This window comes from Macaca fascicularis, chromosome 9 (genome assembly GCF_037993035.2).
Source record: "Macaca fascicularis isolate 582-1 chromosome 9, T2T-MFA8v1.1".
Taxonomy (NCBI): domain Eukaryota; kingdom Metazoa; phylum Chordata; class Mammalia; order Primates; family Cercopithecidae; genus Macaca; species Macaca fascicularis.
Window position 1 is genome coordinate 77,711,145 of NC_088383.1, and position 23,241 is coordinate 77,734,385.

General features: G+C 48.1%; 1 protein-coding gene and 1 long non-coding RNA gene across 5 annotated transcripts in view; one reads left to right on the forward strand and one right to left on the reverse strand.

Annotated features, from left to right (window-relative positions):
• The window catches only part of STOX1 (storkhead box 1), a 67,933-nt gene extending 66,787 nt beyond the window's left edge, over positions 1-1,146 (reverse strand). For all 4 annotated transcript variants that reach the window (XM_065520992.2, XM_045362069.3, XM_045362070.3 and 1 more), the window contains exon 1: positions 746-1,146. In XM_065520992.2, coding sequence (XP_065377064.1) covers positions 746-1,055 — 310 coding nt within the window. In that variant the 5' untranslated portion in view covers positions 1,056-1,146. The remainder of the gene's footprint in view (positions 1-745) is intronic.
• Positions 1-23,241, forward strand: part of LOC135965132 (uncharacterized) — a 213,136-nt gene that overhangs the window by 123,688 nt on the left and 66,207 nt on the right. The gene's annotated exons all lie outside the window — the stretch shown is intronic.

A 23,241-nucleotide genomic window follows, 5' to 3' on the forward strand; every position in this document is an offset into this window, starting at 1 on the left:
AGGCTGTTACAGGGAGCTGACACACCTGCCTGGGTTTAGTGCCCAGAGTCAGAGACCGCTCACGGGTGCAGTGGTTTAGTTTCTCGAATGAGAAGCTATTTTATAAAGGCAAAAAGCTGCTGTTGTCTAACAAACAGCTAAGTGTGAAAAGACTGTGAAGGTGGAATCCTGTCTATTCAGCTAAAGGGACGAGACGCTACTTATTTGTTTTCCCCAAGAAGTTAACGAACCCAAAGCTGCTAGGTCCCGACCCAAGACCACCACACCGCAGGACGTGAAAAGCAGAATGCCGTCCGCTGCGGATCTGTAGTTAAATTAATAATAAAGCAGCCAGATTTGGTAAACTCTGGCCATTCTCCTGGGGTACCCTTCCTAACCGCCCCGGTGGAGCCTAGACAGTGGCCGCTGGCCCAAAGCCTCTCTATCCAGAGCATCACTTTTCTAAGCAGAAAGTTCCTTCTGTGCACTCCACAGGCTTTAAGAGTCGAGGAACGGACGCAGCCCGGAGCCAGTCCTAGCAGCGGCCAGGCACACCCTGGGGACTATAGCTGCAGTGTCCAAGCGGGAGGGAACGTCTCCGGGGCGTTTTGGCCCCCCGGACCGGCCGCCCAACCGCAGCCCCCGGGCTCTCAGAGCGGCGCCTAGCCTCTGTGGTAAAAGACCGGGCCGCGCTCGCCCCCGTAGAGAGAAGCTCGGAGCCCACAGCTGGCGCGGGACGCCCCTCCCCTCCGGGTCCCGCACTCACCCACCGCCCTGATGCGGAAGCCGCGCGGCGGCCGTAGCGCTCGGTGCCGCCAGGCATCGCGCAGCACCTGCAGGCAGGAGAGGGGCGCGCGCACCAGCAGCACCCCGCGCCGCAGCCAGCCCTGGAAGGCCAGCCGCGAGGCGGCGCGCGCCAGCCGCGCGTTCCAGAAGCAGCGCGCGTTGGCGCGACGGAAGGCGCGGAACACCGCGCGCCCGCCGGGCTCCTCCGCAGCCCCCGCGGCCTTCTGCGCCTCCAGCCGGCACAGCACCAGCGCCAGCGAGCCCGGCGCCAGCTGCACGGGCCGGGCCATGCTTTCGCGGACGGCCGGGAGCCCACAACCCAGGGCCTCGGGGAGCGCGGCGGCTGGGACGCAGCTCCCTTGGTGGAAGGATCGGCCGACTGCGCGCGGCGCTGGCTGCCGGGGGAACGGAGCTCCAGGGGGCGGGGCCGACTGCGCCTGGCGGGCCGGGGGTGGGGCGGCCGCGCTTTGGCCGGCCGAGAGCTCTGGAGGGGATTCCAGAGCCCAGCATTCGGCTTCGTTCTCCACACCCGAGCGCAAAACGGACCCCTGGCGACGCCCTCGACTTCCAGCCGCCTCGAGGTCCCGAGCTCTCCTTCCCCTAGGGGCGCGCTCTGAGGCTTTTCCAAGTCCTGGGGCTTCCCGCAGCTCCCGGAGAGCCTGACTGCGTCCATCCTCCATGCGAACTGCAGGGCCAGGAGTCCCCAGGGCCGGTAGACTCGCCTTCGACCTGGCTTTGGGGCGGCTCCAAGTTAGCAGCCACGAGGAATCAGCGGGGCCCTGGGAGGTGTGGGGGGTGAGCAGGAAACCTAGGTTTGAGTCTCAGTTCTGCGCCTAAGCTAGTTGTTTGTTTCTATTTTTGTTTTTTGAGGCGGGTCTCGCTGTGTTGCCCAGGCTGGAGTGCAGTGGCTATTCACTGAGTTCTGGGTTCAAGCGATCCTCTTGCCTCAGCTTCCCGAGTTGGGACTACAGGCACTCGCCACAGCGCCTGGCCTGCTCCTAACCTGTTCATTCAAGTTATTTCCCTTCTCTGGGCCTCAGAAATGTCCCAGCTACTATTTCACAGGATAACAAACTGAGGACCCTTTCATCCATGACTTTTTTTTTTTTTTTTTTTTTTTTGAGGCGGAGTCTCACTCTGTCGCCCAGACTGGAGTGCAGTGGCGCGATCTCGGCTCACTGCAAGCTCTGCCTCCCGGGTTTACGCCATTCTCCCTCCTCAGCCTCCCGAGTAGCTGGGACTACAGGAGCCCGCCACCTCGCCCGGCTAATTTTTTGTATTGTTAGTAGAGATGGGGTTTCACCGTGTTAGCCAAGATGGTCTCGATCTCCTGACCTCGTGATCCGCCCACCTCGGCCTCCCAAAGTGCTGGGATTACAGGCGTGAGCCACCGCGCCCGGCCTCATCCGTGACTTTCCGAAGTTCTTAAGGAGAACTTCAGTTCTGACGTTCAAAGGGAGAGCTTGTGATGTGTGGCGGCAGAATGTGACCGGTGCCTCAAAGCAGTGAGGGCCAATTCAGACTGAGGACCCAGACTAAGGCCCAGCAGGAGGGCTCCTTGAAAAAAAAACCCATTTGAAAATACAACATGGTAAAAGAAGAGGAAGGGGCCAGGCGCTGTGGCTCACGCCTGTAATCCCAGCACTTTGGGAGGCCGAGGTGGGCGGATCACGAGGTCAGGAGATTGAGACCAGCCTGACCTACAAGGTGAAACTCCGTCTCTACTAAACATACAAAAATTAGCCGGGTGTGGTGGCGGGCTCCTGTAATCCCAGCTACTCAGGAGGCTGAGGCAGGAGAATTGCTTAAACCCGGGAGGCGGAGGTTGCAGTGAGCCGAGATTGTGCCACTGTACTCCAGCCTGGGCGACAGAGCAAGACTCTCTCGAAAAAAAAAAAAAAAAAAGAAGAAGAAGAGGAAGGGCATTGTGCTTGGTACAAGAACACAGTACTGTGAGGGAGGAGAGGTGCTTGGCAAAATCTAGGAGTCATTCCAGACTTCCCACTCCCTCAGCTCATCAGTCCTTAATAACAGCTATAAAAATGGAGATAATTTATACCCTGTCCCCAGTAAGCACACAATAAATGATAGATAATAACAATAGCTAACGTTTATTGAACACTGTATTCTGGGGGCATTAATTTTATGACTGTGTCTACTTTTTTTTTGAGACTGTATCACCCATGCTGTGCCATCTATACTAGAGTGCAGTGGCGAGGCTCACTGCAGCTTGGTCCTCCGGGTTCGAGTGTCCTCCCACCTCAGCCTCCGGAGTACCTGGGACCACAGGTACATGCCACCTCAGCCGGCTAATATTTGTATTTTTGGTAGAGAGGAGGTTTCACCATATTGCCCAGGCTGGTCTCGAACTCCTGAGTTCAAGCGATCCACACACCTTGGCCTCCTAAAGTGTTGGGATTACAGGCATGAGCCATCATGCCTGCCAACTCTGTGTTTACTATTAATATTATTATCCCTGGTTGTTTTGTTTTGTTCTTACAGATGAGGGAATTGCAGCTAGTTGGATTAAGAAGTGTTTCCCAGTCACACAGGTAGTAAGACATGTACTCAGACAACTGCCAAGTAAGGCTTCCCTATGACAAATAAGTCTGGCTTCACTTTCAATGCAAATAATCATGTGAACCTGAGACCACCAGCTAACATCTGAATTCTGATTCTGAGGTGGATGGATGGATGCAGCCCATAGGACAAATGCAGTGAATTCCTACGCCTGTATACTCTCACGAGGGTTAAAGCTTCTCTTCTGGGTTCTATCATGGCTCTCATCTTGCTGGATCAAGGGTGGTCTTCCTGTGTCCCCATGCTGGAGAATTGTGACTTTGGGCTCAACATCTGTAGCATCTAGTACAGCATCTTTCCTATCATAATAAGATCGGTGGTAATTTCCATTTACTCTCAGTTCACTTTGTGCCTAGACCTGTACTAAGGAATTTTACTTATGTGAACTAATTTTATCCAAGAATTAGTCCTCCGAAAGGGATAATATTATTAAGCCACGACTTCCCCAAGAGAAACGAAAGCTTAGTGAGTTTAGGCAACTTGCCCGTGAAGACAAAACTACTAGAGGGTGAGGAGGTGATCCCAGTGTCTTCTTGCCCACACACCTGATGAGGACAAGGCCATACCCTGACTTATTGGACTGTGGCCTGGTGTGAGAAGTTCTGAGTGTGATTCTTTCTCCTAAGAATTTGAATTGGAAATACACAGAAACAATAAAGCCTTGTTAGCAGGGGCTATAGCTGCAAGGATGCTGCAAGGTAGAATCTAGCTACGAGGTTTCATGACCTGAAATTATTAGGTAGAACTGTCTTAAGCATTGGAACCTTTTGTTCAGATGTATGAAATTCCTTTTTTTTTTTTTTTTTTTAGTTTTTTTTTTTGAAACAAAGTCTCACTTTGTCACCCAGGCTGGAGTGCAGTGGCACCATCTCTGCCCGTTTTAACTTCAACGTCCTGGGCTCAAGCAATCCTCCCACCTCAACCTCCTGAGTAACTGGGACTACAGGTGTACACTACAACGCCTAGCTAATTTTTTTGCGTTTTTTGTAGAGATGGAGTTTTGTCGTGTTGCCCAGGCTGGTCTCAAACTGCTGAGCTCAAGCAATCCGCCTGCCTCGGCCTCCCAAAGTTCTGGGATTACAGGCATGAGCCACTGTGCCCAGCTGAAATTCCCCTTATCATTTTACTTAAGCTAGTTCAATTAACAGTCCAATTAACAAAAGAAGGAGGAGAGAATTTAAGGAGAAAAATTTTAAACTACAGCCAAATACTTAGCCATTTTTTCCCTAAAGGGTCAGTTATTTCCTGGATATCCCCAAGCTCCTACAAAATGGAGCATGTCTTAAAAGTTAAATGGGAAGCTGTGGGCCTCTAAGCTGAATGGTTTTGTGTTACATGCATAACTACAGAAACAGAAATTCTTTTTTTTTTTTTTTTTTTTGAGATGGAGTCTCACTCTGTCGCCCAGAGTGGAGTGCAATGGTGCAATCTCGGCTCACTGCAACCTCCACCTCCCAGGATCAAGCGATTCTCCTGTCTCAGCCTCTCGAGTAGCTGGGATTACAGGCGCCTGCCACTACGCCCAGCTAATTTTGGTATTTTTAGTAGAGACGGTGTTTCACCATGTTGGTCAGGCTGGTCTCGAACTCCCGACCTCAGGTGACCCGCCCGCCTTGGCCTTCGAAAGTGCTGGGATTACAGGTGTGAGCCACCACGCCTGGCCAGAAAACAGAAATTCTTAAGGCCTTTCCATCTTTGTGGTCTCTGCAGATCAGACAAAGAAATATTTAACAAGAATTAGTATCATTCTTCACTTAAAAAGGCACATGAGTGGTCAAGTAATATTGAAACTAAAAAATTTCATGATGGAATTATTTTTTATCTTATATTTGCAATGGTCTCTGTATGCCTGAGAAATAGAGAGTATTCATTTTTTGTTGTTGTATTTTGAGACAAGAGTCTCGCTTTGTTGCCCAGGCTGGAGTGCAGTGGCACGATCTTGACTTACTGCAACCTCCGCCTCCCGCGTTTAAGCGATTCTACCTCAGCCTCCTGAGTAGCTGGGATTACAGGAGCCCACCACTGTGCCCAGCTAATTTTTGTATTTTTAGTAGAGACTGGGTTTCACCATGTTGCCCAGGCTGGTCTTGAACTCCTGACCTCAAGTAATCTGCCTGCCTCTGCCTCCCAAAGTGCTGGGATTACAGGCATGAGCCACTGCTCCCGGCCGAGTATTCTAATCATTATATAAAATCCAAGTAGAGATTCTACTATGTAGTCACTAAAAAGTTTGAGGCCAGGCATTGTGGCTTATGCCTGTAATCCCAGCACTTTGGGAGGCCGAGGCAGACGGATCACCTGAGGCCAGAAGTTCAAGACCAACCTGGCTAATGTGGTGAAACTGCATCTCTACTAAATATACAAAAATTAGCCTGGTGTGGTGGCAGCCACCTCTAGTCCCAGCTACTCGGGAGGCTGAGGCAGGAGAGTCACTTGAACCTGGGAGACAGAGGTTGCAGTGAGCCAAAATTGCACCACTGCACTCCACCCTGGGCGACAGAGTGAGACTCTGTCTCAAAAAAAAAAAAAAAAAAAAAAGAAAGAAAGAAAAGAAAAGTTTGAAAGCTGGATGCTGTGGTAGTCCCAGCTACTCAGGAGGCTGAGGCGGGAGGATGGCTTGAACCCTGGAGTTCCAAAATGAAGTGATATGACCACATCTGTGAATAGCCCCTGCACTCCAGCCTGGGCAATATGGCAAAACTCCCTCTCAAAAGAAATAAAAGTAAGGCCTGGTGCAATGGCTCATGCCTATAATCCTAGCACTTTGGGAGGCTGAGGCAGGAGGATCATTTGAGCTCAGGAGTTCAAGACCAGCCTGGATAATATAGCAAGACTCCATCTCTACTTATAAAATAAAAAATTTAAGTTTAAATTTTTTAAAAGTTGTTTAAAAACATGTATCAGGACATTAAAAGATTAGCTTTGATCATTTTGAGAATGACTGTCCATGTTGAGTTTGACTGTCCAATTTATTCCCTCCAGAGTAATTTATAAAAATTTACTTCCCTCCTATTTCCACATGATCTCTCTCTTGCCCATCTCATCAGGCCTGAAATCCCTGCCCAGACAGCTCCAGCCGAGGAAAGGAGATGTCTCCAAAGTCCACTTTTAAGGGTACATACAGCCAGGCACAGTGGCTCATGCCTGTAATCCCAACACTTTGGGAGGCCAAGGTGGGTAGATCATGAGGTCAGGAGTTCAAGACCAGCCTGGCCAAGATGGTGAAACCCTGTCTCTAGTAAAAAATACAAAAAATTAGCCAGGCGTGGTGGCAGGCACCTGTAATCCCAGCTACTCAGGAGGCTGAGGCAGAGAATTGCTTGAACCTGGGTGGCAGAGGTTGCAGTGAGCCAAGATCGCACCACTGCACTTCAGGCGGGGATCAGGCAAGACTCCATCTCAAAAAAAAAAAAAGGGTACATACATTGCCTTTCCCATTATCACATTATTTGTGAAGATTTATTTAGCTCATCCAATTTGCTATTGACTCCGAAAGTACAGTGGGCTTTCATGGGACAGGACACAGGATCTATTAAGAGTTTGGGACAACAGGAAAGACATGGAGTCAACCTAAATAACCATGAACAATAGACCGGATAAAGAAAATGTGGTACATATACAACATGGAATATTACACAGCCATCAGAAGGAACAAGATCATATCATTTGTAGCAACACGATGGAGCTGGAGGCCATTATCGTATGCAGACTAACACAGGAACAGAAAACCAAATACTACATGTTCTGACTTATAAGTGGGAGCTAGACTGGGCGTGGTGGCTCACGCCTGTAATACCAGCACTTTGGGAGACTGAGGCGGGTGGATCCCTTGAGGTCAGGAGTTCGAGACCAGCCTGGCCAACATGGTGAAACCCCATATCTACTAAAAACACACATACACACAAATAGCTGGGCATGGTGGCACACTCCTGTAATTTCAGCTACATAGGAGGCTGAGACAGGAGAATCCCTTGAACCCAGGAGGCATAGATTGCAGTGAGCCAAGATTGCACCACTCACTCCAGCCTGGGCGATAGAGCGAGACTCTGTCTCAAAATAAATAAATAAATAAAAATAAAATAAAAAGTCGGCACTAAACATTGAGTACACATGGATACAAGGAAAGCAACAGTAGACACAGAAGCTTACTTGAGGCTGGAGGGCAGGAGGAGTGAGAGGATTGAAAAACTACCCATCAGCTACTATGCTTATTACCTACACACCAAACCATGTGACATGCAATTTACCTGTATAATAAACCTGCACAGGTACCCTTGAACCTAATTTAAAAGGTTTGGTTGTGTTTTGTTTAAAAAAAAAAAAAAAGCGAAGCCGGGTGCAGTGGCACTGAGAGGGCCAGGCAGTGATTGCTTGATCCCAGGAGTTTGAGACCAGCCTGGCCAAAATCCCATCTCTACTAAAAATACAAAAATTAGCCAAGCATGGTGGCACACACCTGTAGTCCCAACTACTCTGGAGGCTGAGTTGGGAGAAACCTGAGCTCAGGAGGCTGAGGCTATAGTGAGCTGAGATTGCGCTACTGCCCTCTAGGCTGGGCGATGGGAGTGAAACCCTGTCTCAAAAACAAAAAACCAAAAACAAAAGGGCCAGGCCCAGTGGCTCACGCCTGTAATCCCAACACTTTGGGGGGCCTAGGTGGGTGGATCGTGAGGTCAGGAGTTCGAGACCAGCCTGGCCAACATGGTGAAACCTCGTCTCTACTAAAAATACAAAAACTTAGGTATAGTGGTGCATGCCTGTAATCCCAGCTACTTGGGAGGCTGAGGCAGGAGAATTGCTTGACCCCAGGAGGCGAAGGTTGCAATGAGTGGAGATTGCACCATTGCACTCCAGCCTGTGCAACAGAGCAAGACTCTGTCTGAAAAAAAAAAAAAAGAGGGGTTTTTGGCTTCAGAACCATTGAAGGGCTGGGCACAGTGGTTCATGCCTATAATCCCAGCACTTTGGGAGGCCCAGGCAGGAGGAGTGCTTGAGCACAGGAGTTCAAGATCAGGCTGGGCAACATAGCAAAACCCCATCTCTACAAAAGATACACAAAAAATTAGCTGGGTATAGTGGCTCACACCTGTAGTCTCAGCTATTTGGGAGGCCGATGTGGGAAAATTGCTTGAGCCCGGGAGGTTGAGGCTGCAGTGAGCCAAGATCATGCCAGTGCACTCCAGCCTGGGTGGCACAGTGAGACCCTGTCTAAAAAAAGAACCATTGGGCCTGGAGCAGTGGCTCACACCTGTAATCCCAACACTTTGGGAGGCCAAGTCGGGCAGATCACCTGAGGTCGGGAGTTTGAGATCAGCCTGACCAACATGGAAAAATCTAAAATTTCTATTTAGTCTCTACTAAATATTTTAGAATTCTATTTTAGTCTCTACTAAAAATACAACATTAGCAGGCGTGGTGGTTTATGCCTGTAATCCCAGCTACTTGAGAGGCTGAGGCAGCAGAATCACTTGAACCTGGGAGGCGGAGGTTGCAGTGAGCCAAGATAGCGCCACTGCACTCCAGCCTGGGAAACAAGAGCAAAACTCCTCTCAAAAAAAAAAAAAAAAAAAAGAAGAAGAAGAATTGAGGAAGATTACGATGGCTTATCCTAAAGAGGAGGGAATGGGAGGTGGCCAGTGCCTTACAATGAACTGAGGGAGTGACCCCAAGAGCACCCCATGTGGAGGGAACTTGCCTGTGCTTATGGAGACTACATTCCAAGATGTCTCAGAGGCATCGCAGTGAGGACCATTGCAGGGCCTTTCTGAGCCCACACAGAGCTTTGGAGCTTGGTGGTTGGTGGAGGTGGAGGAGTAGCCCTCCACATCCGTACCCCATGGCCTCAGGTACTAAGGTGACCATCATGAGCATCAGGGCACCTTTCCCTATTTTCTGGGGCTGGGAGTCAGATTTTATTTGGTTTAGAAAACTTAAGGGCCGGGCGCGGTGGCTCACGCATGTAATCCCAGCACTTTGGGAGGCCAAGGCAGGCGGATCATGAGGTCAAGAGATCGAGACCATCCTAGCTGACACGGTGAAACCCTGTCTCTACTAAAAATACAAAAAATTAGCTGGGTGTGGTGGCGGGCACCTGTAGTCCCAGCTACTCAGGAGGCCGAGGCAGGAGAATGGTGTGAACCCAGGAGGCGGAGCTTGCAGTGAGCCGAGATTATGCCACTGCACTGCAGCCTGGGCGACAGAGCAAGACTGTGTCTCAAAAAAAAAAAGAAAAAAAAGAAAATTCAACTTGAGGCCAGGTGCAGTGACTCATGCCTGTAATCCCAACACTTTCAGAAGCTGAGGCAGGAGGATCACTTGAGCCCAGAGGTTCAAGACCAGCCTGGGGAACATAGTAGATCCCCCATCTCTACAAAACTATTTTTAAAAATTAGCCAGGCATGGTGGTGTGTGTCTGTAGTCCCAGCTACTCGGAGGCTGAGGTGGGAGGATCTCTTGAACCTGGGAGGTCGAGGCTGCAGTGAGCTGTGATCTCACCACTGCACTCCAGCCTGGGCCTCAGAGTGAGACCCTCTCTCAGAAAAAAAAAAAAAAAAGAAAGTAAAGAAAAAAAAGAAAACTCAACCTGAAGGGAAACAAATTCATACCTACTTTATTATAACCTCTACAGAAGATAAATTGGACCTGTTGATGCTCATGTCTGCCTTGTACCTCTCCTAAGTAAGGCAATCAGTGTTTTTCACACTCTGGACCCTAGCCTGCCCTTTTAGCTTCATTTCCACTTCCGTCAATGCTCTCCTCCTAGTCCACACCGAGGACCTCATGCCACACAGTACACACCTTCCAAGAGCACATGCTCCCACCATCTTTGCTCACATTATTTCTTCTGCCTAGAAGCCCTTTGCCCCTTTCCACCATGTATTATCCTACAAAACCCAGCTCATAAAATCTGCGACACATACAGAAAGATTTCATCCGCTCTCCAAGATGTTAACCCTTTTAACTTTTAGCCCTGTTAGTTTGTCTGATAAGAGTATAATATTTAGTTACCTGTCTCATTAGGCAACCTGAGATTCCTTGAGGGCCCTGGCACCGAGCCCAGTGTCGGGCACAAGGATTTGTTCAACCTGAATCAAATCAAATTTAATTAGTACTTGATACAAAATAATACTGCTTTTGCTGCTTTCTCACTAGCCTGGTGTTACCATACACAGGAGCATTTCTGGTTTAGAGGGTGAATCACTCGGTTATCCAATCGTCAGTGGCCAGGATAGAGCCTCAAGGAACAGTTCTCCTCACATACCCAGACATTTGGATGTCAGCAGTTTCTCTGGAGTCTGTTTATAGCACATATGTACTCAGGATGATGTTTGGATTCACAACCTCAGATTTTTTTAATACCAAAATTCATAGGCTGACGTTCCCTTCCCTTAACTCAGACAAGCCTTGACACTGAAGGCTGATTTAGAAAGCATTTCCTATCTGGATTATCTTTATTAGGACCGTTTCCTCTTCTACAGCACCTTTTTTCTCCTCACCCAGGAAGCAAACAAACAAACCTGGAGATGCTTCTTTCTAGTTCTCAAAAGGAAATGTCAGGTTTTGCTAAACAACTGTGTTGACTCAAAGGAGGTGAGGGGCAGGGGATGTTAAAGAAAAAGAGAAAAGGCCGGGCACAGTAGCTCATGCCTGTAATCCCAGCACTTTGGGAGGCTGAGGTGGGCGGATCACGAGGTCAAGAAATCGAGACCATCCTGGCCAACATGGTGAAACCCTGTCTCTACTAAAAAATACAAAAATTAACTGGGCGTGGTGCCCCGTGCCTGTAGTCCCAGCTACTAGGGAGGCTGAGGCAGGAGAATCACTTGAACCCAGGAGGCGGAGTTTGCAGTGAGCCAAGATGGCACCACTGCACTCCAGCCTGGTGACAGAGCAAGACTCCGTTTCAAAAAAAAAAAAAAAGAGAGAGAGAAAAGCAGTTGAGGGACAGGGGATGTTAAAGAAAAAGCGATTTGTGACACTTGCTAAAGATGGTAACAGGAAGGCTTTATTTAGGGAGACCATGGTGATAGGTATAGGGACTACTGCAATGGGGTCTTACAGTGGGGGAGGGAGAGGACTTGACTCCCCTCTTGTCCAACAAGGAAAGTTACTAAGAGGAAACATCAAGGGTAAGCGAGATTCTTTTTCCTTTCTTTCTTTTTGAGAGGGAGTCTCACTCTGTCACCCAGGCTAGAGTGCAGTGGGGCTATCTCGGCTCACTGCAACCTCCGCCTCCTGGGTTCAAGTGATTCTCCTGCCTCAGCCTCCCGAGTAGTTGGGATTACAGGTGCACACCATCACACTTGGCTAATTTTTGTATTTTTTGATAGAGAATGTAGTTCTCCCTGTTGGCCAGGCTGGTCTCGAACTCATGACCTCAAGTGATCTGCCTGCCTTGCCCTCCCAAAGTGCTGGGATTACAGGTGTGAGCCACTGCTCCCAGCCTGTAAGTGAGATCCTTGTTAGAACAACTCAACAAAATTCTTGCTGAAAGCAGGACAGGGTAATAAGATAGTGAGGGTGGTCAGATATCTAGAGTAGGCGATTTTCACTAAATTGACAAGATTCTTGCTCAAACTGGATTCCACAAGGACAGAGAGGGAAGTCCACTGTGAGGCTAGTCAGAAGGGACTCAGAGGAGTTCGACTAAAGTTTTGATCAAAGGAGACTTTGAAGGACATTAAATACCTTTTTAAAACATTTCTTCCATTTGGCCGGGCGCAGTGGCCCACAACTGTAATCCCAGCACTTTGGGAAGCTGAGGTGGGTGGATCACCTGAAGTCAGGAGTTTGAGACCAGCCTGGCCAACATAGAGAAACCTCCTCTCTACTAAAAATACAAAAAAATTAGAGGGGCATGGTGGTGGGCACCTGTAATCCCAGCTACTCGGTAGGCTGAGGCAGGAGAATCACTTGAACCCGGGAGGTAGAGGCTATAGTGAGGTGAGGTCATGCCACACTGCACTCCAGCCTGGGTGACAGAGCAAGACTCTGTCTCAAAAAGAAAAGAAAAGAAAAAATTCATTTGCTTTGTCTTTGCAATGGTCAGCGTGGCAACAGGCCAAAAATATATGTATATATATTGGAGAAAAAAAGATTCTTAGTTGGAATGGTGAAAAGTTGACTACTAGAAATCCTTTTCTGGGAGGAGCACGGGTAAGGTTTAGTTCGGTCACCCAGGCTGGAGTGCAGTGGTGCAATCTTGGCTCACAACAGTCTCGACCTCCCAGGCTAAAGTGATCCTCCCACCTCAGCCTCCCAAGTAGCTGGGACTACAGGAATGCCACCAGCATGACCGGCTGATTTTTGTTTGTGGGTTTTTTTTTTTTTTTTTGTAGAAGCAGGGTCAGTAGAAATCTTTTTTTTTTCTTTTCTTTCTTTTTTTTTTGGAGACAGGGTCTCACTCTGTTGCCCAGGCTAGAGTGCAGTGGTATAATCTCAGCTCACTGCAACCCCTGCCTCCCAGGCTCAAGCCATCCTCCCACTGCAGCCTCCCTAGTAGCTGGGACCACAGGTGTGCACCGCCATGCCCGGCTAATTTTTGTATTTCTTGTAGAGACAGGAGGGTCTCACTTTGTTGCCCAGGCTGGTCACGAACTCCTGGGTTCAAGTCATCTGCCTGCCTCGGCCTCACAAAGTGCTGGGATTACAGGCAGGAAAATCCCTTGATTCTGAGATGACAAGCCAGTTCACACTTCCCAGTACTCTACCTTTCCCCACTTTCTTTCTTTCTTTCTTTCTTTTTTTTTTTTTTTTTTTTTTGAGATGGAGTCTCCCTGTATCGCCCAGACTGGAGTGCAATGGTGCAATCTTGGCTCACTGCAACCTCCATCTCCTGGGTTCACTACATTCTCCTGCCTCACCCTCCCGAGTAGCTGGGACTAAAGGCACCCACCACCATGCCTGGCTAATTTTTTTTTTTTTTTTTTTTTTTTTTTTTTTTTTGAGACGGAGTCTCGCTCTGTCGCCCAGGCTGGAGTGCAGTGGCGCGATCTCGGCTCACTGCAAGCTCCGCCTCCCGGGTTCACGCCATTCTCCTGCCTCAGCCTCCCGAGTAGCTGGGACTACAGGCGCCCGCCACCTTGCCCGGCTAGTTTTTTGTATTTTTTAGTAGAGACGGGGTTTCACCAGGTTAGCCAAGATGGTCTCGATTTCCTGACCTCGTGATCCGCCCGTCTCGGCCTCCCAAAGTGCTAGGATTACAGGCTTGAGCCACCGCGCCCGGCCTGCCTGGCTAATTTTTTGTATTTTTGTTTGTTTGTTTGTTTGAGATGGAGTCTCACTCTGTGGCCCAGGCTGGAGTGCAGTGGCGCGATCTCGGCTCACTGCAACCTCCACCTCCTGGGTTCACGCCATTCTCCTGCCTCAGCCTCCCGAGTAGCTGGAACTACAGGTGCCCACCACCACGCCCGGCTAATTATTATTATTATTATTATTATTTTTTTTTTTTTAGTAGAGACAGGGTTTCACTGTGTTAGCCAGGGCGATCTCCTGACCTGGTGATCCACCCGCCTCGGCCTCCCAAAGTGCTAGGATTACAGGCGTGAGCCACTGCGCCTGGCCAATTTTTTGTATTTTTAGTAGAGACGAGGTTTCACCATGTTAGCCAGGATGGTCTCCATCTCCTGACCTCGTGATCCGCCCACTTCGGCCTCCCAAAGTGCAGGGATTACAGGCATGAGCCACCGCGGGCAGCCTGCCTCTCCCCTCTTTCTTAATAGAACAAATACCTATGAAGCATTTAAAACATTTCATAATGTTTGAGGAGGATTGATTGAGGATTGGAATAATGATCATTATGTTAACAGAAATTATTTCTGGGTGATGAGATTACAGCAATTTTCTTTCTTTCTTTGAGCTTTCTATACTTCCCAAAAATTCTACAATAAAGAAAGGCCTCAATAATTTTTGGTTTGAAAGAAGTTAAGGCCGCTGGCTCTCCTGCACTTGAGGCCATCAAAGCCAATAAGCTTTCTAACCAAGATGAGGAGACCCCACCATTCTATCACCCCATTAGACTTGGGGTCAAAGGGCAGGTCTCAAAGCCTAAAAATATTACTTCTTTTTTTTTTTTTTTTTTTGAGACGGAGTCTTGCTCTGTGCCCCAGGCTGGAGTGCAGTGGCGCGATCTCGGCTCACTGCAAGCTCCGCCTCCCCGGGTTCACGCCATTCTCCTGCCTCAGCCTCCCGAGTAGCTGGGACTACAGGCGCCCGCCACCTCGCCCAGCTAATTTTCTTGTATTTTTAGTAGAGACGGGGTTTCACCGTGTTAGCCAGGATGGTCTCGATCTCCTGACCTCGTGATCCGCCCGTCTCGGCCTCCCAAAGTGCTGGGATTACAGGCTTGAGCCACCGCGCCCGGCCAATATTACTTCTTTGAAAGAATGCTAGAGCCCCAGTCTGTCAAGAAGGCTTGCAACCAAGCACCCTGGCACAGGAGCAAGTTAGCAAAATTCTTATAATTTGAAGTGGAAAATGAGACTAACCCTTCCGGCTACCAGAAAAAAAGAAGAAAGTATGAAAGCCTAATCCAAACCTAGTTTCAGGATTACCACTTATTTTTAGTTTTATTATAACAGAGGGTGTAAAGCTGGGCCTCATATCCCACTACTTACATGCAAATCCCATCAAAAATGAGCTGGCTGCACTCCAGATGCCCAGATCTCAACGAAGCCCCTGCCCTCTAGCCCCAGCTTTCTCTTTTCTCTGCTTTCTTATGGGAGGAGAGAAAGGATACCTTGGATCTCTTTCCTCTCACCCTGAAATTAATTCAAAAAGAAACTGTTGCTTTCTCCCTTCTCACATTCCACCTATTACCAATTTTTTTTTTTTTTTTTGAGACTGAGTTTACCTCTTGTTGCCCAGGCTGGAGTGCAATGGCATGATCTCGGCTCACTGCATCCTCTGCCTCCTGGGTTCAAGGGATTCTCCTGCCTCAGCCTCCCTATTAGCTGGGAATACAGGTGCCCGCAACCATGCCTGGCTAATTTTTTGTATTTTTAGTAGAGACGGGGTTTCACCATGTTGACCAGGCTGGTCTCGAACTCCTGACCTCAGATGATCCACCTACCTTGGCCTCCCAAAGTATTGGGATTACAGGCATGAGCCACGCACCCAGCCCTATTGCCAATTTTTTTTTTTTTTTTTTTTTTTTTTTTTTTTTTTGAGACAAAGTCTCACTCTTTCACCCAGGCTGGAATGCAGTGGTGCGATCTCAGCTCACTCCAACCTCCGCCTCCTGGGTTCAAGCGATTCTCCTGCTTCAGCCTCCCGAGTAGCTGGGACTACAGGTGCATGCCACCACGCCCAGCTAATTTTTCGTATTTTTAGTAGAGACCGGGTTTCACCGTGTTAGCCAGGATGGTCTCGACCTTCTGACCTCATGATCCGCCCACCTTGGCTTCCCAAAGTGCTAGGATTACAGGCGTAAGCCGTGGCACCTGGCCTCAAGACCGAAAACTTTTACATGATACCCACTCTACTCTAGCTAAACCTCATAGAAAAAAACTGGCTCCGCCACTATCTCACCAGTAAAGGCCAATTGGAAGGCCTAGACTTCCACCCTTGCCAGGTTGTAAAGATGTATCCCCAGTTGTCCTCATGCCCCATCCAACTTATGCAGTGGTGATGGAGAAGGCACAGTGGGGAGCACCCCATCCCGGGCAGTGTCAGAGGAGACCACATGGGGAGTTCGGACTTCTACTGGTACCAGCTAGGGATAGAAATTCAAGATCCCCGTGGGGAGAACCCCTTCCTGTCCCCACTGAGGTAGTGTCAGAGGCAGCCTAGTGGAGCGAGGACTTTGACCACAGCTCTGAAATAACAAGGCCACCCTCTGCAGTGTCAGTGGAGGCCACATGGAAAGCAGTAACAAGGAGTCCTTCTACTTCCCAGCCAAGGTGGTACCAGCAGAGGCCTAGTGGAGAGCCTGAACTTCTCTCCCCACCCAGAGGCACCAACAACCTCCCACTTGTCTCTCGTTTCACTGTCAAGGGCGCCTGAGTGGAAAACCTGGACTTCCACCCTGATCTGGCAGTAAAAAGGTGGCAACTATTTTCTCGCACTAGAGTGGTGTCAGAGGTTTGAGTGGTATTAGCCAAAATACCAGATTTAAATAAAACCCAGAGTTTTACAATGTCACAATGTCCAGGTTTCAATTACAGACCACTCGTTATACCAAGAACCAGGAAGATCTCAAAGTGAACAAGAACAGACTCTGGCTGGGCGAAGTGGCTCATGCCTATAATCCCAGCACTTGGGGAGGCTGAGGCGAGTGGAAAACTTGAGGCCAGGAATTCGAGACCAGCCTGGCCAATATGGTGAATCCTCACCACTACCAAAAAATACAAAAATTAGCATGGTAGAGTACACCTATAATCCCAGATACTTGGGAGGCTGAGACATGAGAATCACTTGAACCTGGGAGGTAGACATTGCAGTGAGCTGAGGTAGTGCCACTGCCTGGGCAATAGAGTGCGACTCTGTCTGAGAGAGGAAAGGAGAGGGGAGGGGAGGGGAGGAGAGACACAAACACAGGCATGACACAGATGTTAGAATGATCTGACAAGGACTTATGTCAGAGGTGTGTGAACCAGAGGAACTCCATCTTGAATAGGGGCTGAGTAAAATAAGGCTGAGATCTGGGCAGCTTTCCCAGGAGGTTAGGCATTCTAAGTCACAGGATAAGATAGGAGATTAGCGCAAGATACAGGTCACGAAGACCTTGCTGATAAAACAGGTTGGGGTAAAGAAGCCAGCCAAAACCTACCAAAACCAAGATGGCCCTGAGAGTGACCTCTGGTGTGTTCACTCCTCATTGTATGCTAATTATAATGCATTAGTAAGCTGAAAGACACTCCCACCAGCACCATGACAGTTTACAGATGCCATGGCAACGTCAGGAAGCTACCCTATATGGCCTAAAAGGGGGAAGAAAAAAAAAATTTATTTAAATAAATAAATAAAAGGGAGAGGAACGCTCAGTTCTGGGAATTGCCCACCTCTTTCCCAGAAAACTCATGAATAACCCACCCCTTGTTTAGCACATAATTGAGAAATAGCTGTAAGTACCCTTAGTCCAGCAGCCGTGTTGCTGCTCTGCCTGTAGAGTAGCCATTGTTTTTTCCTTTACTTTCCTAATAAATTTGCTTTCACTGCACTCAATGGATTGGCCTCGAATTATTTCCTGCATGATATCCAAGAACCCTGTCTTGGGGTCTGGATCAGGACCCCATTCCAGTAACACCTATAGCAGCCATCATAAAAATACTTCAGTGAGCAATTGAGAACATGACTGTGCCAGGCAAGTTGCCTGTAGTCCCAGCTACTGGGAAGGCTGAGGCAGTGGGATCACTTGAATCCTGGAGTTCAAGACCAGCCTGGGCAACACAGAGAGACCCCGTCTCTAAACTACAACAACAAAAACACACTTGAGGCTAGGCGCGGTGGCTCACGCCTGTAATCCCAGCACTTTGGGAGGCTGAGGCGGGCGAATCATGAGGTCAGGAGATCGAGACCAGCCTGGCCAACATCATGAAACCCCATCGCCACTAAAAATACCAAAAATTAGTTGGTTGTGGCGGCGGGCACCTGTAATTCCAGCTACTCGGGAGGCTGAGGCAGGAGAATCGCTTGAACCCGGGAGGCAGAGGTTGCAGTGAGCCAAGATCACGCCATTGCACTCCAGCCTGGGTGTCAGTGCAAGACTCCATCTCAAAAAATAAATAAATAAAATAAAAAAATAAAAACACACTTGAAACAAACAAACAAAAATTAGGCTGCTCTGTCTATGGAGAAGCCATTTTTTTGTTTCTTCACTTCTCTAATAAACTTACTTTCGCTTTATGGGCTCAGCCCAAATTATTTCTTTTTTTTTTTTTAATTTATTTATTATTATTATACTTTAAGTTGTAGGGTACATGTGCATAACGTGCAGGTTTGTTACATATGTATACTTGTGCCATGTTGAGCCCAAATTATTTCTTGCATGAGATCCAAGATCTGTCTCGTGGGGTCTGGATATGGACCTCTTTCTGGTAACATTTTCCTGGCCAACCATAACATGACAATACTGGAGAGACCCTTGACCCAAAGGAAAATCGTCCTCGCAGCACCAGTTGGCTGACTTTGCACTGACCCTGCTTGTTCCTTTGAACCATTCGCTGACCACTTACTGCTGTTCAGAAGAAACAAGAGGGATGGATATCACCTTTTGTTGGGTCTCAGAGTTCTGAATGGCCCTCACTATACCAAGGCTTTCTGACTGAGCTCCTCTCTTTCTTGAATACAAGCAACTCTGTTGTTAGGCAGAAATATCATCACCCCTATTTAGCCTGAATAAGTTACAAAAAATGGATCTTCATTCCTTTGCAACCCTTAGGATTGAGTGTCCCCTTATAGGCTGCGCATGGTGGCTCATACTTGTAATTCCACCACTTTGGAAAGCCAACATGGTCAGATCCACTTGAGCTCAGGAGTTTGAGACTACCCTGGGCAACATAGTAAGACCTTGTCTCTACTAAAAAGCAAAGTAAATTAGCCAGGAGTGTGGTGCAAGTCCAAGCTAATCAGGAGGCTGAGGTGGGAGAATCACTAGAGCCCGGGAGGTTGAAGCTTCAGTGAGCTATGATGGTGCCACTGCCCTCCAGCCTGGGCGATAGAGCGACACCCTGTCTTAGGAAAAAAAAAAAAAAAGAGTCTACTACTGTACAAGAGAGAGAGGAAATATGTCAGAGGCATTCAAACCAGAGGGACTCCATCTTAAACAGGGCTGGGTAAAATGAGTCTGAGACCCGCGTGGCCTCATTCCCAGGAGGTTAGGCATTCTAAGTCACAGGATAAGACAGGAGGTCCACAGGACTGGTTTCACAAGATACAGGTCACGAAGACCCTGCTGATAAAACGGGATGCTATAAAGAAGCCAGCTAGAACCCACCAAAACCAAGATTTCAGGCGGGGCACAGTGGCTCATGCCTGTAATCCCAGCACTTTGGGAGGCCAAGGCAGGTGGATCACTTGAGGTCAGGAGTTTGAGACTAGCCTGGCTAACATGGTGAAACCCTGTTTCTACTAAAAATACAAAATTAGCAGGGTGTTGTGCTGGGTGCCTGTAATCCCAGCTACTCGGGAGGCTGAGGCATGAGAATCGCACCACTGCACTCCAGCCTGGGTGATAGAATGGGACTAAACCCCAGAAAAAAAAAAAATCCAAGATGGCAAGGAAAGCCACCTCTGATCATCCTCCTGCTCATTATATGCTAATTATAATATATTAGCATGCTAAAAGACATTCCCACTATCACCATGACAGCTTACAAATGACATGGCAATGTACCTATGTGGTCTGAAAGGGGGAGGAAACCTCACTTCCTGAAAATTCTTGCCCCTTTCCTGGAAAACTCATGAATAATTCACCTCTTGTTTAGTATATGATAGAGAAATAACCATAAAAATAGCCAACCAACAGCCCTTGGGGCTTCTCTATCTATGGAGTAGCCATTCTTTTATTTCTTTGCTTCTCTAATAAACTTGCTTTCACTTAAAAAAAAGTCTCAACAAAGAAATAAAAAACCTTAGTCGGGCACGGTGGCTGGTGCCTGTTAATCCCAGCACTTTGGGAGGCCGAGATGAGTGGATCACTTGAGGCTAGGAGGTCGAGACCAGCCTGGCCAACTTGGTGAAACCCTCGTCTCTACCAAAAATGAAAAAAAAAAAAAAAAACTAGCTAGGCATGGTGGCACACACCTGTAGTCCCAGCTACTTGGGAGGCTAAGGCAGGAGAATTACTTGAACCTGGGAGTCAGAGGTTAAGCAGAGATCACCCCACTGCACTCCAGCCTGGGCAATAGAATGAAACTCTGTCTAAAAAAACAAACAACAAAAACAAAAACAAACAAACAAACAAAAGTCCCTGAGCAATGGAAGATACAAAAAAGAACCAAATTAAAAGATGAGAATTAAAAAAAAGAAGAAATAAAAAAACTCAATGGATGACCCAGCAATTCCATTCCTAGCTATACATCCAAGAGGAATGAAAACATATGTCCATATAAAAATATGTACATGAATGCTCATAGCAGCATTATTCATAATAGTCCATGAGTGGAAACAGTGTAAATGTCCTTCAATTGAAGAATGGATAAATGAGGTTTATCCACACAATTACTCAGTCATAAAAAATAAATGAAGAGCTGGGCACGGTGGCTCACGCCTGTAATCCCAGCACTTTGGGAGGCCAATGCAGGCGGATCACCTGAGGTCGGGAGTTTGAGACCAGCCTGACCAACATGGAGAAACCCCGTCTCTACTAAAAATACAAAATTAGCTGGGCGTGGTGGTGCATGCCTGTAATACCAGCTACTTGGGAGGCTGAGGCAGGAGAATCGCTTGAACCTGGGAGGCGGAGGTTGCAGTGAGCTGAGATTGTGCCATTGCACTCCAGCCTGGGCAACAAGAGTGAGACTCAGTCTCAAAAATAAAAATAAAAAATAAAAAATAAAAATAAATAAATGAAGAGCCAGGCGCAGTGGCTCACACCTGTAATCCCAGCACTTTGGGAGGCCGAGATGGGCAGATCACCTGAGGTCAGGAGTTTGAGACCATCCTCAACATGGAGAAACCCCATCTCTACTAAAAATACAAAATTAGCTGGGCGTGGTGGTGCATGCCTGTAATCCCAGCTACTCAGGAGGCTGAGGCAGGAGAATTGCTTGAACCTGGGAGGCGGAGGTTGCAGTGAGCCGAGATTGTGCCATTGCACTCCAGCCTGGGCAACAAGAGTGAGGCTTGGTCTAAAAAAAAAATAATAATAAATAAATAAATGAAGTAAATGCTATAATATGGATGAATCTCGAAAACATCATACTTTCTTTTTTTTTTTTTTTGAGACGGGGTCTCGCTCTGTCACCCAGGCTGGAGTGCAGTGGCCGGATCTCAGCTCACTGCAAGCTCCGCCTCCCGGGTTCATGCCATTCTCCTGCCTCAGCCTCCCGAGTAGCTGGGACTACAGGCGCCCGCCACCTCGCCCGGCTAGTTTTTTGTATTTTTTAGTAGAGACGGGGTTTCACCGGGTTAGCCAGGATGGTCTCGATCTCCTGACCTTGTGATCCAGCCGTCTGGGCCTCCCAAAGTGCTGGGATTACAGGCTTGAGCCATCGCGCCCGGCCCATACTTTCTTCTGAACCATTGTTTTATGAAAAAAAGAGAGAGAAAAGCTCACAGCAAGTGAAAGCAACCAGACAGAAAAGATCACACATTGCCTGATTCTAGTTATTTATTTATTTAGAGACAGGGTCTTGCTCTGTTATCCACACTGGAGTCTAGTGGCAAGATCTTAGCTCACTGCAACCTCTGCCTCCTGGGCTCAAGTGATTCTCCCACCTCAGCCTACTGAGTACCTGGGATTACAGGTGCACGCCACTCCGCCCAGTTAGTTTTTTGTATTTTTCTTAGAGAGAGGATTTCACGGTGTTGCTGATCTCGAACTCCTGGGCTCGGGCAATCTGCCCACCTAGGCCTCCCAAAGTGCTGAGGTTACAGGCATAGGACACCACTTCCAGCCAACAATAGTGACTTTAATGCTATGTGAATTTTATTTCAATTTTTAAAATTGCAAGCAAACGACAACAAAATTGTCCTCACATTGCTGAGCACCAAGCACGTGGGAAGCGCTGAGGAGCTGAGGAGCTGAGGAGCTGGCCTGAGAGCACTTACTGAGGTGTCTGGGCCTCCAGGTGGGCAAAGATTGGCTATTCTTGGGGACTGACCGGCAACTTCACCCTGTGACAGAAATGTCTATAGCTATAGCCAGGTATGGTGTCTCATGTCTGTAGTCCCAACTACTCTGGAGGCTGAGGTGGAAGGATGCCTTGTACCCAGGAATTTGAGATCAGTCTTGGTAACATAGCAAGACCCCCATCTCAGAAATAATTTTAAAAAAAGGAACTCTATCCTCAACTAATTCCTCCTCAAAGGAACAAACAACAACAACAACAACAAAAAAACAACTACCTAGACTGAGTCAAAGGATTACAAAAAACCTAGAGGGAAGTACATTTCATCTTTAGAATTTATTTAGTGTGCTCTTATTTTTTTTTTTTCCTCAGAATCTTGTTCTGTCACCCAGGCTGGAGTGCAGCGGCATGATCTTGGCTCACTGCAACCTCCACCTCCCGGGTTCAAGCAATTCTCCTGCCTCAGCCTCCGGAGTAGCTGGGATTACAGGCACCCGCCACCATGCCCGGCTAATTTTTGTATTTTTACTAGAAACCGGGTTTCACCATCTTGGCCAGTCTGGTCTTGAACTTCTGACCTTGTGATCTACACGCTTGGCCTCCCAAAGTGCTGGGATTACAGGCGTGAGCCGCTGCGCCTGGACAAAATCTGTTATTTCTTTCACTCTATGGATACATCTTTCTTTACCTTTCAGGATTCAAGAAAATTGAGACAAACCCTTTAGAGGTCACAGGGTTTCTACCTATTGCTATAATACTATCTCCTTCACCCCATTCCACCTCTAAAGCTCCACCTTAATGAAGAAGGTAGGTCAGAGATCATACAAATGGCGGGGATGGCTTGGTTTATCCCCAGCTCCACCTCCCGGACAGAAACTGAGTCTCTGTAAGAATATTCTTTGCTTCTCCTGTGGCCTGACCTTGTTGTTTTATCAGACTACTCTAATCAAGAATCCAAGAATGTTCGTGTTTTTTTTTGTTTTTTTTGTTTTGTTTTGTTTTGTTTTGTTTTTTTGAGACGGAGTCTCGCTCTGTCGCCCAGGCTGGAGTGCAGTGGCCAGATCTCAGCTCACTGCAAGCTCCGCCTCCCGGGTTCCCGCCATTCTCCAGCCTCAGCCTCCCGAGTAGCTGGGACCACAGGCGCCGCCACCTTGCCCAGCTAATT